Source organism: Lepisosteus platostomus, chromosome 3, assembly GCF_059453375.1.
Source record: "Lepisosteus platostomus isolate fLepPlt1 chromosome 3, fLepPlt1.hap1, whole genome shotgun sequence".
NCBI lineage: Eukaryota > Metazoa > Chordata > Actinopteri > Semionotiformes > Lepisosteidae > Lepisosteus > Lepisosteus platostomus.
In genome coordinates this window covers 45,469,655-45,485,935 of record NC_142613.1, presented here as the reverse complement: position 1 = coordinate 45,485,935, position 16,281 = coordinate 45,469,655, and the positions used below count along the sequence as shown (strand labels likewise).

The 16,281-nt window shown below is 35.0% G+C and overlaps 1 protein-coding gene across 3 annotated transcripts in view; it reads left to right on the top strand.

The window, feature by feature from the left end:
- Nucleotides 1-1,013: 1,013 nt before the first annotated feature.
- Nucleotides 1,014-16,281, top strand: part of grik2 (glutamate receptor, ionotropic, kainate 2) — a 266,090-nt gene continuing 250,822 nt past the window's right edge. Inside the window, exons 1-2 of one of the 3 annotated variants that reach the window (XM_088625715.1) lie at nucleotides 1,014-1,336; nucleotides 5,351-5,729. In XM_088625715.1, coding sequence (XP_088481841.1) covers nucleotides 5,612-5,729 — 118 coding nt within the window. In that variant the 5' untranslated portion in view covers nucleotides 1,014-1,336; nucleotides 5,351-5,611. Of the gene's footprint in view, nucleotides 1,337-4,957; nucleotides 5,730-16,281 lie in introns of those variants that run through there. The other 2 variants (XM_088625713.1, XM_088625714.1) reach the window with 2 other exon arrangements.

The following is a 16,281-nucleotide window of genomic DNA, read 5'->3' as shown; positions in this document are numbered from 1 at the left end:
CATTTACTAAACTTGTAGTGTATTTATTATATTACACATGACACACACGGACTTTTTCTACTTTGTCTCCTTTGGCAATAAAACTGATTTTATGCAACATTTTGTTTGTATTTTGCAGGTTATGGGTATTACTTCCACAGGCAGATTAGGTGAATAATTAATTTCCTGTTGGACATGGAAGACTGCCTGTAATTAAAGAAAGCAGTGTGTGCCAATTGAGCTGCAAGTCACACCATACAATTGTAGAGACTCACTAGCACATCTATACTGTCTTGTTTCTAGTTCACAATGGCCTCATTGACTATTTATTTTAGACTTTACAACTACACTTTTGATTCTGTTAACTGAAAGAGGTCATATCAAAGATTCCTTTCATTTTGCAACCCCACCAACTTATATAATTTCTTATCACCACTATCTCTTATTGCTATTGAACTGTTTTCACACTGACAGAGTTCACATTGAACTGCAGGCATTGTTTCATAGCCTGTGATAAAAAGGGAAGGTTGTTTTTTATTCAATTAAGCAGGATTCGCAGGTCGTTGTGTTGGTTATATTACTGTTTATGCTTTGGCAGATAAACCAGATAACACGAGCTTTTGACTGAATAACTATACATGTCAATTTCAACAACCTACTCAGAATGATGCTCCAAACAGATCAAAATGTAGATAACAATTAATTATATAAAACAGTTTAAACAGTTAACATATATTTTTAACAGAGTACTGTTAGTGGTTCTAGAAGGCTATAATTACTGGTACTTAAATACATGCATCCGTACTAACGATGGAAAGGTTTTACTAAAACGTGGGAAAATATAAGGTTAAATTGTTACAAATGCTCAATTCCCGAAAAAAGACTTCCTCTTTACTGAAATAATTAACCTTTTCCATTCTGCCGTGCCTCACTCACAGTTTTCCACCCAAGTTTGATCAATTCGTCACAGTTCCATTTCCCACACTAGTGGCATTATTAATGCGTTTGGGGGTCTCTGAGGTTCTCTGAAGGAGTGCTGAACCTCCGCGTTAAGTACACCTATAAACACGCTAGTGAACGCTACATTTCTCGTGCTACAGAAGTCAACAATGCTTTAAGAAAAACAGATTAAAACGCCTCAGCATCCCAGATTAAAGATAGAAAACCTCGGTTTGATGTATGCTGTTTCTTTAAGCAATGAGTTTTTTTGTCCGACAGGAGGCGTGTCTTCTCCACAGCACAGACACAGCGAGTCTCTAGTCTGTAGGACTGATTCCACTGAGCTATTGGAACAAATGAACTACTTTCTCTTGCTCTTGTAACACTTAACAGCTCATTCTGCTTTTCAAACCCGAAGGTAAGAAGGCTTTTAAACCTTTTATTTATCGGAATTAATTTGACCTTGTCTCCTTTTTATAACTCAGTCATGTTCCGCTCCTTTTTTAGTCTTTTAATTTTGAACGTTACAATATTTGGTGGTTATCTATTTTTTTTGTCTTGTAGTGATATAACATTTGACGAGAACTCTCAACAAATGTTATTTTAAAATGGTCAAAATTCTATCTTATCTTTTGCCATAGCAAAAAATAAGTTGGAAATATGTTTTTTGTGAGAAAGTTCAACCATAAAATCTAAATAAAGTTAAAAATAATTTCGATATACTGATAAATGAGTGTTATATATTTGTTTTAGCAAATACGTATATGGCACGGTTCATGTTAATCTTTGGCATGAATGCCGTTGTAAATGTCTAAAAGGTTACGACTTGTTAGTTAATAAAGCGTGTTGAGATATGACCTCTTGTGTCTTCATTTGACCCCTATTTAAAATGCATGTCTCTTCTGACTCTCTGCTTGCAGAGCTAATGCACTTGGTATTGTGCTGCTTAAAAGACGTTAGGAATCGTTAAATGTCTGCAATATAAATTCTAGGGGACGTTCGTGTTAACGTGGTGCGCAATATGGAATCAAGTTTAGAAACAGGTAGTATGGCTCATCATACGAACGCTCAAAAATTCACTTGAAATTCCAAACATTTCTTGGATTGTTCTTTATAAATATAAAAGGATGTATTGATCCATGACTGGTTTAAATATCAACTTCATTACATAGACAATGTAGAGGTCGCAGAAACATGAGCCTGTACTTAAAAAGGAAGAAAAGCTAACGGTACAGTATATATATATTTCTGTTATCTCACCAAATGAGATAAATACCAACACACTATAGTTTAAAAATATTATGTGTAGAAAAAAGCTAATTTCTCAACTGTGTGATACTTTAATTACAATACAAGTTGCTACATGACAATGAAACATAATTACCAGTTTTCCTTCATTAATCGTCGGTATAGACTAAGCAAATATAGAACAGTATCATCCATTTGCAACAGTTTAAAAAGTAAATGATACTTTGTAGGTAATAAGTGTATGACTTAAGTATTTCAAGCGAAAGGCGTCGAATTAATACTGAATATAGCATTCCAATTTAATTTAACCTGCTTAAAGCAAGTTATTAGAAAGTTTAGGAAGGAAAGTGTACTGTAATACTAAATGTTATTTCTCCTTTAACCCCTCCCCCACCCTCCGAACCCCCTACCGCACAGAGAGGCAAAACACAATGTATTTTCCTTAAACCTTACACAGAAACCTGCAGATGACCTTAAAAGGCATGTGTGATATTTTTTTAGTGTAAAGCTTTTGTTAAAAAGTTTATTTTAAAACTTTTCCTTGTAAAATGCATGGATTTCTAATTCTGGAAGGAAACAGTCATTTGATCTCTTCAATCGAGTGCCCCCAAAGGGAGTGAGGTGCAAGTATGGCATTAAGCAAAAAAAGATAAAGCATTCCTATTCATGAGAATAACTATGTATACATTATTCATTGAAACAGGAAATGTTTACCCTGAGCTATTGATTGGAGAATAGACATTTGTCCACCTTTCAATCAAACTGATATAGTTTGAAGATGGGATTTGGCTTGGATGAAATATTACTGACAGCTTGGCCTGTGCTGTTAAACCAATCAAGCCCCTAACAGTACATTAAGGCAAAGACTGTAATAAAACTACTTCATCTTCATGTGACTTAAGATTTTAAACTCAGATTTCTTCGGTTCAGCAGGTTATAAGTAAATTGTTAAAAAGTGCTAGTGTAGTTTATTATTAGCCGAATAAAAATGAAGAGATTCATAAAGCCGTATAAGTGATTATAAGCCCTGATAAGTACGGAGCGCTTTCATGACAAAAACATAAAATAGGAAAGCTTCAGACATGATATTACTACTTTAGAAATACCGGTCAACGCGTCGCTGTTCGCGGTGCTGAAACCCAGATTCCACTTATTTACAGTATGTAATACAGAATGCAATTGGATAAGTAAAATCCACAAACCATATCATCGTCATATTAGTAAATGCGTTGGTTGTATTTCTAACATCCTGACCTATTCAGATACAATCAAGAAACAGAAAAAAATAAAGTAGTGGAGCATATAGGTTTATCTAATATAACACTAAACATAAAACATAAAAGGAACGCAACGCGACTTGTGTTAGATCACTCGACAGCCCCTCAGTAGCAGTTAATGTGAAAAGACAGTGTAGCAGAAGTACCTTTACGGAAAGATTTTGAACATTATTTCCATCACCAGCTCATGTTCAAACCGTAATAATGAAGTTTGGTGCATGTACTCGAGCGCAACGCATTGTGACACTCGAGTGATAGTTCACTAGAACAACGTATTGTCTCGGAATTACCGTCTCCATAAGACGTGTTGATTACAAATCTTTTTATCGGCACAAACATGCACCCATGGTAATCTCTCATAAAACTCTCAAAGTACTGTGATGATAAACATGTAATGAATTTTAGACTGGTTACTCAAATTGGATTATAGTGTTTAATGCCATAAGAGATTTTGATCGTGAAAACTGATTAAAAGCATATGAGGTAGATTATCGAAACCATTTGTTTTCATTTGAACGAACGGAGTTGCCTGGTGTCTTAAGGAACACGAAATTGCCTTCAATTTAAAGCAACATTGTCTGTTTTAGAATAAAGACCTGATAGGTTTTATAACAAACTTCTGAAAAAGTTTTCTTAAAATATTGTTAAAACTCAATTTAAAGATTCCACCGACACATAATAGCTAAAACTAGATTCTCTGACTACAAGGTATAAATGACACGTTGCTTACAAAAATGTATCGTTGATGTTCGAAGTGCTTATTACAGGGATGTGACGCTATTTAATATTGTACTGTACATCTAATGGGATATGTACAGTATATAGGCTATATACTAAAGCGACTTAAAATATTTCTACTTCATACTAAACATAAAGATGTTGCACATTTCCTATAAATATGGCTTGCAGTCAGATAAACCATGTTATATTCTGCAGTCTAAAGCGTCATTGAATATCAGCCTCAGTATTAATCTGCATAGAAAAGCGAGTAGAAGTGGTTACTCTTAACCGGCGATAAAGAGTAAAACTAGCGTTAATGAATATTACGTCCCCATTTTGATTTCGTAAAGATAGGCTAAAATAACTAGAACAAAAAAAAAAACTTTTAATAACTTTAATAGTAAAACCGCAAAAAGTACATCGACACTCATGGCTATTTGTTTCGGTCTACACTAACAAAAAATGCATTTTTAGCTCTCTACGATTTGTGGCAACATTACATGTATAGATACAGTTCTCTATTGCTGCAATTAATAAAGTGAATCTTTATGAAACAGTCTTTCGTAAAGTTAGCCTCATACAATTCACTGAAATGTGCAGGGTTTAATAGATGGAATAAATATAAACAGTATATATATAACAATATTTAGTGTCTTTCTAGAGAGCTCCGCTACTATGCTTTAAAATTTCACACAAAGCCCCCTTTTCTTTCGTATTATCTGCAACATTCCGGTTCCTATCATAACTTTGGTACATACCTCTTACACAACTTCAAGGCTAAGAGATTTCGACCTGCCGAGCCAGCTATTAGAATTCATGTATTGATTTTACAGAAGAGCACACTATATTCCCACCGGTGGGGACGTCTGTTGGCAGAAACAAAGAGTGTGGATACGTAAATAAACGAAACTCCCCAGTTCCATAGCGAGAAAAAGGAAAGATGTAACATCACTCGGGTGCCAGATAGGAATCGGAAGATTTTGTGGTCAGCAGCGGTGAAATAAGCTATCTTTTTTTCTCTCACACACACTAATCTTGGCTCCACGTCAGAAGCTGTGCAGCAGTGCAGTAGAATGGTAGCATAGACAACCGCTGCCTATAGATTGCTATTGCAATCTTGCCGTCCGTGGTTTAGTCTTCCTTAGACTGTGTTGCTTGGATATCTACCGATACTCTTTTTTTTTCAGACTGCTTGTGAATGGATTTCTTCTGGATTTGCACAGCCTAACATGGATGTCCCACCATTCCTTGCATCGGAAGGTTGCTTCTTGGCGCAGTGAAACAAGAACATGCAGGGATTGCTAATGGATTTGGGAAGCATATGCTTTCTTTTCTAAGTGACCATGCCGTGATCCTCACTGAGGGCCATTACCCTGCATAACGTCAATAAAACAACTTCGGGGAATCTAACAATACAGGGAATAAGCACTGTGCATTATACAAACATCATGAAGATTATATCCCCAATTCTAACTAATCTGGTCTTCAGGTGCACCGTTAGGCTTCTTCTGCTGATATTACTATGTGTGGGATTTTCTCAGGGGATGCCGCACGTTTTAAGATTTGGTAAGACTATTTTTCTTTAAAAATATTACTCATGAATTAGAATGCACTCAGACTGAATTATTTTGGACGCCATAACTGGTGTGTTCAAACACAGTTTAGATGTAACCATGACCCCTTTGTTGCCCCTTCGCATTTTTCATATTAAAATGGGCTGTGGTGCAGCACGTCTCTTAAACGCTTCCTCCTGCCTCTTGCCTAAAGATGTTTTATGTTCACTCAGCCAATAATACTGTATATAGCGAGTACACATTATCACAGAAGAGGTAGCACCAAACACTCCCGGGTACGCCTGACAGCAAGGTAGACAAATATCCTTTGTAGAATATGTAGAAGTTATCTTTATTAATATGCGTGTTATATATACTGTACATAGAGTTAGAGTGATATCAATTTAGTTTGCTAAAAGCGTGATCCAGTGAAAACAGCATGCTAGCAGTGAAAATGTATCCCGCCTACTATGACCTTTAGTGTACACTTAGCAAGGTTAAATATAACTTCATTAATGTTCTGCCAAAGACGTAAAAGCCTCACACAAGATGCTCAGTGATAATTCCAGGAATATAAAGTAAATACCATTATTTTAAGGCAGACCTACGTTAATGGCGATCAAGTGCTGTTGAAACGGTTTGAAAACACTTTTAATGTTTTCCTCTAAGTTTTCTAAAACCCACTTGTATGCACTGCACTTAAAAGATTCAACGTTTTGTAGTTTGGAATTTCGACGTAAAACAACCAAAAGTGAATTGATTTTCGTGTTCATTCATTCTGACTCATGCACATGTTTCCATTGTTAGAAAATAATATAGTGTTTACTTTTATAATGTCGAATGTCTGGAATTACTACATTTAATAATTCGGGTCCACTGTGTATTATTTAACGTGTTCCTTTAGTTGCGTCACAATGACCAAAAGGTTGCAATAACTGTGCAGCAGGTGTGCTTAAATGGTGTGCTTAAACATTGATTGAATAATGTTGGCAGTTTTTCTGTTCCTACTGTAAATTCCGAGACATGTTGTAGGCTGCTGTAGATTAAGATTGTGATGCTGCCCGTGTGTTTATTTTTTGTACCTTATTAAGCCTCATGTACTTTTTATGAAATCACTGTACATAGTTCTGGAGCAGTCAAAATGAAAGGAACAGTTTTGCTTCAGAAAGACAATTTTTTCTTTGCTTCGTTGTGGTAGCCAGATCACGCACACAGAAGTGAGCGTTTTCTCTCAGCCATTGGTTGCTTAAGGTGTTGCTTTCTGTACGTTGCTAATGGCAACCATTCCAAGGAATGTATTGTTCTAACTATGCGTATTCCTGTTCGTTTTACTAGGAACATGCGCTTCGCATAAGCGACATCGAGATTCTGTTGAACGGTAATGGTTACATATGTAATATTTCGTGCCTTTGAAATGCTAATGTCCAAAATCCACTGTTTCATGAATGTTTTGGATTAAAAACAGATTAGCTCGAAAAACGGAATTTTGCATCATAATGTCGAAGTCGGATAATCACAATCCGTTTCCTTTCACTGTTTTTTAAATGCACTGCATTTATGTGCCATTTCAGTGTCATTCATGTTCACAAATGGAAACTAAAAGCTGCCAGTTTTATTTGTCCCACAGACAGAAAAGGAAAAACAAAAAACACTATCTGGTTATTCCATGTTTGATGTTGTGTCTGTTTTCAACAGTTGTGCGTGAGTTAGGGTGTTCCATCCAAGTTGGTGGTCACTTACAGTACAGTATATACAATATATACTGACAGCAGTTCCTGCAGGCCTTATTTAACGTTAGGTTTCTAAGGAAGGGCTACTTCTACACAAAGCCCTCTCGTCACCATAGTGCAGTCTGCCTTTTAACTCTGAGCGATCTGTGGACTAGCATATCAGCCGTCAGTTTCAAAGGGTATGCACTGGAGTGCTATAACACGCAGATTGTCAAAGCCAGTTCAAACATTCTCTAAGTGCCTTGCAAAAAATACAACATAAGATAGGTAATAAAAAAGTTATTTGCGCTACGAGATAATTTTGTTAATGACTAAACCTAGACTTCTAGTCTAAACAACGAGTCTTCGCAATTATTCGATCTAATTATTGCAGTGAACTTTGTACACGTGTCAGAATGCGTCAAGATCCCACAGCTTTGCTCTTAGAGCAAACCGTGTGACTCACTGCTCCTTGTTCATTAGTTTGTTGAACCTAATGGAGAAAATATTGTTTCTCCATTATGCCTCTTCTTTGTGGTTGCTCTTTGTTTTTAGAGCTGGACACACGCTATGCCTGCTTGTTACTCTCAGTGCCAACACGTCTCTACCTCTGATTCTAGAACCCATATCCAATGTTTCCTTAAAACGTACAACAAAATGATTATTAGAAAGGATGCTCCACAGCGGCTCGAAAGATAGTAAAAACAACAATAGCAGTTCCGTCAAGTAAAACGCTGACATATTGTACTCTTTCCTGTGGAAGATAATAAGGCATCAGAAACAGAAGGCATTGTGTTAAACTCTACAGGAATGCAATCCAATGTGTTTACAGGTAGATTAAGATGTAAATACTACATACTGTCTTAGAATGATAAAGCAGCTTACGTTTCACAATGGCGTACACGATACGCATTAGAAACCATTTTTCCACCGGCTGCATAGACGGTTGTTGTACTTGACCCTCCCTCAAAAAACTCTTTCAAGGTTTTGAAAGCGATTCTTTTCAAGAGAAATTCATTGTAACATCACGAATATATAAAGGATGTTTTTTTAGGAGCCTATATAAACTAGCCTAAGCGTACTTTAATACTATTGTGTATATGGAATACAAAAAACAGCAGAAAAATAGTAAGATGTTAGTCGGAAAGAATGGATATTGGATATACTGTATTAAGCCACTAACATACGTTTATGTAGTATATATAACCATAGGAACAAGTACCCAGTACTGTATACTGTATATCTCAGTTTATGTAGTACATATAACCATAGGAACAAGTAGCCAGTACTGTATATATCTCATCAACGTACAAATAATGTTTTAACCAAATACTGCATATTTAATGGGAAATTGCTTTTGGTGTAGCCAGATTTCATCAAAATTGCACCTTTGCTCTTAAACCCTAGTTTTCAGTCATTACTATTATAATGAAACAGAAGAAATATACACTAAAAGAAATGATGAAACTACATTTATGAAATGGCAATATCTACATTCAAATACATACATAGATAGTAGTGTGTATCTTAGATATCTGAGGCACTTTCAGGAGTTATACAAACAATTGGAGCAACAATTCATTCAAAGCCTCTCTAATGTTTTTGATGTTTACAACAGCTTTATTATTTTAGATTCAGATGAGACTATCCTTTAGCCAACTTTAAATCACATTAATCAGAATCTTCAAAAACACAATCATATCAACTCTGGGTACACTGTAACCGAGCAGCCAATATGAACTGTTGTAGTAGCTAATCCATCAGATTTACCATTCAAATGTAATTGACTCATTGTCAGATGTTCCTTGTCATTAACATCATTTGTTCTGATCCACACAACCAGAAAGCTAAAAAATTGCCTTTTCTACTGCAGTATAAAAAGGTATAATTTAAACTAGCTTAAAACAAAATGTCTAAACTTTCTATGGAAGGTGGGCCACATCTAACAAAATCAGTGACTTTTGATTAGCAGTGCATATTTTCAAATCAGAGTATAGTTTTCAAAAGGGATTTATATAGTGTGTGGTCAAATCAAGAAAACAACAACTGTTTTTCTAAAAGTTTATTGAAGACTTTAAAATTAATTTTAATTTTTAGAAAGGCACTCTGCAGACATAAAAAACATTTTCCTTAGAATTCCCTTCTCAACTTGGTTTAGTGATCGGGCCTATTACTGTAGGTTTATATATGAAGGGATACAATCTATTTTTGGTCATACAAGGTGTGAACAAATAAATAACTACTGTGGCAAGGAAGCCGTAACTATTCACTGCTAAATGGTGAATAATTTAGGTTAACACTATAGTGATAAATGTATTATACATTTCACCTTACTTCATTCCATGTTTTGAACTCATGAGACATATTAAAAACACCTGAATCCAGGGACAGGCGTGCACATAAATAACACCAAACAGCATGTCCATGAAAATGTTGAGCTGAGATTGTAGTCCAAAGAAGGCTTTGACAACAGTAAGCCATAGGGCAGTGCCAAATGCGTAACAACCAGAGCAGAGAAGGCAGGTTAATCACTTAAAACAGTTCCTTTTAGACATCCCAACTCAAACCATCACAGAGATAGACTGCATGAGCATTTAAGACTGTTTCAATCTAAATTTGCCTGTGAAAATTACAGACAAATGCAAACAAGAAAGGAAGGTTGAAAATGCTGTAAATAATATTAATGAACTTGTGTTTATTTTGTCAAAATGCAAAAGAAGATGTGGTGTTTCGGGCATTTCAATGCCGACTTTTTCTCAGCAAAATACATTTTGATCACAAACTGGTGCACACACCCTTGGCATTCTTTAGCAACAGAGCTAAGGTACGTGAGGAGGTACACTTTTCTCCATCTGTTAATGGTGGTCTGCACTCATCAAAATGCAAAACAAAATGCTCTTCTTGCACAATTCATTAAATGTTTATGGGTCTTCTTGACAGAAGACTGAAAAAAACGTTGACTGAAGTGACTAAAACAGACATTAATAAACAGAAAATGATTGACAGGTGCCACAGATTGACAGGGTACAGTATATGCAGTAATGATTGATAAGGAGAAGAAGGTGACATATCTGAAATAAAAAAAAATCATTTACAACAAAATGCCAGAACCATCTCTGTTACGTTTTATTGAGAGAATATTAATAAATTGTTTTCTGCCAAATTACCAGTCATACTGTATCTTACCTTGTTGAATTTTAGTAAGCCTGTCCTGGTGTCCCCATGACATCCACAACCACTATATATGAACAGGGAACTGCTCTAATTAAATGTGAAGTCTTGACAGATAGGTAATACAACTATGGAGAATACAAGCTCTAACTGGATCAGAAATATCCATATCTAGTAACTTAGTTATACAGAAGGCTGATGTTTATTTTATGGTTGTAGAAGAAGTACAGAAAAAGTGGTTATTTCACTGCTTCTGGGGAGAAGACCTTAATCCAATGCGTAAGGGCTCTATGTACTGTATATAGTTCATTATGCACATTGAAATCTTGGAAAGCTGCTACTTAAAGAGAAAATACACACTGATACACTTTAGAAACATAGAACGTAATTTTACCCCAACATATTAATTAAGCCATGTCAATGGATTCACCTATTTGAACATGCTATTGTGAGAAATTTTAATGTGCCTCTAGAAAATGTTACGTTTTTCACTCTTTTTTACTTCTGGGTATGAAATAGCAACACCTGTGGGAGCTCTTGTACCAAGAAATGTGAGCTTATCAAGTTGTATGTGTAAAGTAGATAGAAGCATGAATAAATGGTAGGAAGGTTTTCCAGTTTTAATCACACTGCAGCTATGCCATGCAATGCCATTTCTCTGTGAAAGAGAGATGGAATGGGCTCTGGGAGTGTTGCCAACAGGACTGTTGCAATGTAAAATCACTAAGACATTCAGAGTCCAATCACCCCCCATGACTAGACTCCAGCTATGTTACCAGCTGACAGGAGGCAGCTGTGATCAACCCAGATTTGGCCAACCACATGTCATGACTCAATGACAGCATCGTTAAATGGAGAAACAACTGATGAATTTCTTCTGTTCAGCAACAACTATCACAGAAGATCCATTGGTGTAGTTATCAGGATGTTCTATAATGGTAACGGCATAATTCAATGCCACCAAACATTAGTTTGCACATACAAATGAGTGACAATCTTGCATTTTGGTAAAGGGCAGTTGAATTTCAGTCTGTTCTCATTTGGGTATAATGCAACATGTACATACAGGAGTAAACACAAATTGTTTGTTGAGTTATGTTGAAAGGAATAGCATTGTTTTAGTGCCAGTAGCATAAAGATGTAGAGGGCCACATTACAGACTTTAGAAACAACTGACTTTTTGTCATCAAGTGATATTGTGATTGGACAGTATTGTGTTGACAGCAGTTTCTGACATATGCTCTACATGTAATAGCAACTGCAATATCAAAGTAACCCCTTCATCTTTGAATACAACATGTCTCCCCCTCTAATCCCCCATAAAACAGTCAATTAAGCTCTTGTGCAATGATTTGGGTAGATACATAAGCCAGTTTCAACTAATTGTGCTGATAGTTACTGGTAGTTACTTTAAAAACGAAATGCAGAAACATCATGGCGATTTTTCCAATGATGTAAGGTCTTTCCAATGAGAGACAATTCATATTAATCACTTACATAGGAGTATCTGATTTGCATGTGTCCCCTTCCATGCATACATTTCAAACCTTGTAGTTGGAAAGATGATATAAACCCAGCTATAGCATATAATGTTTATTTTAAATGTACTTTGCACTTTGCTCAAGGTGTTTCTGTATATACAGTATGTTAAAACATTCTCTGTCATAAGATTTTGTACCCTATATCTCTACCAGTAGGAATCATTAATTTATTAGATATGTGACTTTTAAATAAACTTTATATATTTATATAACTAGAGATATAAATGGCAAATTATTAATAACAAGCAATATTTATTATACACTAAAATATAATTGTTAAATATATAGAATGCCAATATTTATGTCAGTGACTGTATATCTTGCTGATGAAATGCTGGTATAAATACATTTCAGGGTAATTACTTACATGTATATAATGCATGTCAGTTTTTAATCCTTGGCTGTACAGGGGCATGTTATGGAAGCAGACAGATCTGATTTGGAAAACAGTGAAAAGGTATTGCTATTGACTGCCTGATATTAAAGAGGGATAGTGATAACATCACAGACCTTCCTGTTTTTTTGTTAGATACACTACTAACAATTTTAACAAAGTAATTAAATTGGTTGATTGAAGTCACTATGATCTTGTGGCGATAAAGACCATTTCGACTTAATAGGATAAGAAAACAACAATTCTGCATGCAATTCTGTTGTAATAAGAATCTTAATGGTACGTACTTGTCGCTGACTAAAGAGAATGTCCAGGATAAGTTTAATTAAAAGGTCAATACAAATTAACTCCCTTTATTGCTATGTATGGGGAAATAGAATAATTACTTTGTAAAAGGACTGTTACCAATACTGTGGTGTAGTTAATCTAGTAATGTTTATTTGAAGAACCTTACATGCACCATTATGTTTTTTGCCTATTTATGAATGTGTCATTCTAAGTTTCTTTAAAACTGCCAAAATAGCTTTTCTTTTTTAAAAAATTAATTTAAGTGTTATAATATGCCGAGATTCAATGGAATTTGGTCTTCACTATAAAGCACTTCACTAGTGCTTCCTTGAAAACATGAAATGATGAAATTATAAAAAAGTTTTGCTTTTATAAAATGCTGTAATAGCATCTGATATTGAGGTTCTCTCTTGTTATATAATGTTCTACTTTTTATGCTGCACTTAGATATATCACTTCAAGTATCTTTTCTCAGTTAATCAAGTAATTACAAAAATATAGGTTAAAACGATGTTTTCAAAATGGAGAATAATATACAAGTGAATTCTAATACACTTTGGTTACTTAGGATGAATTTGAACTTGGGGGTCGCCACACAGGGGCGTGGAAGTTAGGATTACTGCATCATACCACGTTAATTTTGCATTCTTCCAGTGGGTGTGGGGTTTTCACAGAGTCCAAAACAACCTGTCTAGGTAAGCTATCTAAATTGTTCCCCATGTGAATATGTACTGGCATCCCATCCAGGGTGTGTCCTGTCCTGCATTTATTTTCAGCTGAATTAGGATCTGGCTAACTGTAACCCTGTTTTGGACATAGTGTTTATTCAAATTGTTAGAAATTTAAGGATGGTATCACTATTTTATTATCAGTATTTCTTAATCTATTTCCAAAGTTTATCTACAAATATATGATACTTTTCTCCCAAACAGCTAAAGAACATTTCACAACTGAAATACAGTATGCTTTTTCTCCTTCCCCTTTTATTCAATCCAGAATTATCCTTTTTTTCACATTTTTACTTTGTCCCAAACTCAAGCAGTCATTTTTTTACACAAAATCAGAATTATTTGTAGACAGACCTCAGTAAAATGTGTATCTGTATGCTATGTTCAAAGACTTTCAATATGAAAGAGAAAACTAAAGATGAGAAACCTAAATGAAAAGAAAGGTAACGCACCCTTGAGACATCTGATCAAAATGTTTTCATCAAAACTTTAACACGTGAGAACACAGAAAAAAAGATGGATCGGGGATTTATAGTAATAACTTCTAATGAAATTGTGAATTAATGAATTAGTTAAAAGAAAATGGATGAAGAAAAAAGCATACAAAAGCATTCTTCAATTCAGATTATTATTGGGGTGTGTTTATATTAGTACTCTGAAATATTGTTACATTTTATTTACAAGTCTGAAATTATTTTTTTCTGCACAAAACAAATACAACTCTCGTGTCTAATAGATCTAATAAACAAATTGAAATCTAGATATCAAGCAAAATCACAGAAAGTTTAGCAAAAATACAGTTCAAAGAATCAAGACACATGATCAGCAAGAAATATGAAACACTGTCAAAATCTAAACATTACAGTGGAGTATTCTGACAAACTTCTAGTGCAACTGTAGCCAGGTGACAAATGTTTGTTGGTTGCAGCTATCTCCTTTGGATGGCATGGCAAGTTGAGACCATGGATGTTTTTCTGTACTCGGGTCAAGTGAAAAGCTTGGCCATGGCAAGTCCTCATAATTATTTTCTTTCTGTAAGTTGTACCACTGTAACTCTCACACTTTGCGGTTTTACTGTACATTTTCCTACAGTAAAATCTAAAATACTAGATTGGCTTATAGGAATGTACAGTACAAGGGCATTGCCAGTGTACTGCTGAGCAGCACAGTTTCCCTCAACGCAACAGTCAGCATAATGCTCACCATGACATCTGCACAATTTATCTTCTGTTAGGACTGTCAAAGGCAAAATGGCATTCATCTCTGAATTATAACTCTTACCCCTTCCCATGATGCTGAAGTACACACGAGTTGGCAATTTTGTTTTTCTTCTGTCTACTTTGTACCCCTGGATGGTCTCTAAGCATATGTATTATTTTCATGAAGATGGCAATCTACGGTTATTCTTCGTATTTGTGGGGTATTTCATCCTAGAATGTTTTTATTCTGTAGCCAAAGTAGTCTGAAAACAATTAGATAGGCACGACACCGCTGAACTTGTGATGTGACCCACTGTCTTTCAGGGAGGGGCTTTTCCTTACAGAGATAACTTCCTGGTTTCTCTGTAATAGTAAGCTGATAATTAAAGCTAAATACTGTACGTCATTCTCCAGGCGACATCTTTCACAAAAATAACAACAAGGCAGTCTTAATTACTGAATTTGGCCTGGTCATTTGCTGTTCTTAAATTAATTAAAATTATGTATTTTTGAAAAGTTACATACTGTACTGTATATACTGTACTGTCGAGACCCTGGGGTATACAGATTATCTCATTAAATACCAAATACTGAATACTCAGTGGCTTAAAACTACCTTGAATAAAACTAGTATTTTATTGTCTCAAAGATGTGAGCCAGGTATTTTATTACAAGGTACAATACTACTCAAATAATCAAAAAATCTACTCAGTTTTTAAATGAAAATAGTGTGTTCAGTCAACTATTGATATAAAACCTAGAATGTTTTGTTTTCGTATATATATATGATATAAAACTGGGATCAGTTCTTTCAAGCACTAAATATAACCAAAAAGCTTGGCAGGAATATGAATGTGGAAAGGAATGTATAAGTCACATATGGGATCAAATTTTGACAGGCAAAGATGCTACTTGATCTAAGATTGTATACTGGCAGCTCTAACAAACTGGTTTCACAAGGCTTCTCTGCTGGTGTCAATAATTTTTGAACCATGTTGATACCAAATCACCGAGTAGCCAGGCAACAGGATATCTTGAAATATTTTCAGAAAGGAGTATTTATCTGGGTCAATGTCACATTTTTCTGAGAAGCAAAAACTAGGCTTACGGTATATTTCAACTCCATGTTACCTGTAAGTAAACATTGCATTTATCAATTTTTAGTTGTAATGTTTTTCCTTGAAGATGATGGGGTTTGTCTGTTATTCCAGGAAGACAATTCATGTACAGACAGTGCCTAACCTGGAACAGTGTACATTTCAAAATGGAAGCTTTTGTTTGATATAATTTCAATATAATTTATTGAAGCCATACTCAACATTACTATTGTTTTATGGGCTTTTGTATTAGACAATATGATTTATCGCAGTTTAGAACTACAGTATATAACATCTGTGCTCCTGCTCCTACATGTTATATTATATGTAAAAAGCTGGATGAAAAGAATGAAATGAATATCTGTTTAACATTGTTACTATTATTACACTGTAACTAGTATTACATTGTCCTTATTACAGTATAATGAACACAATATA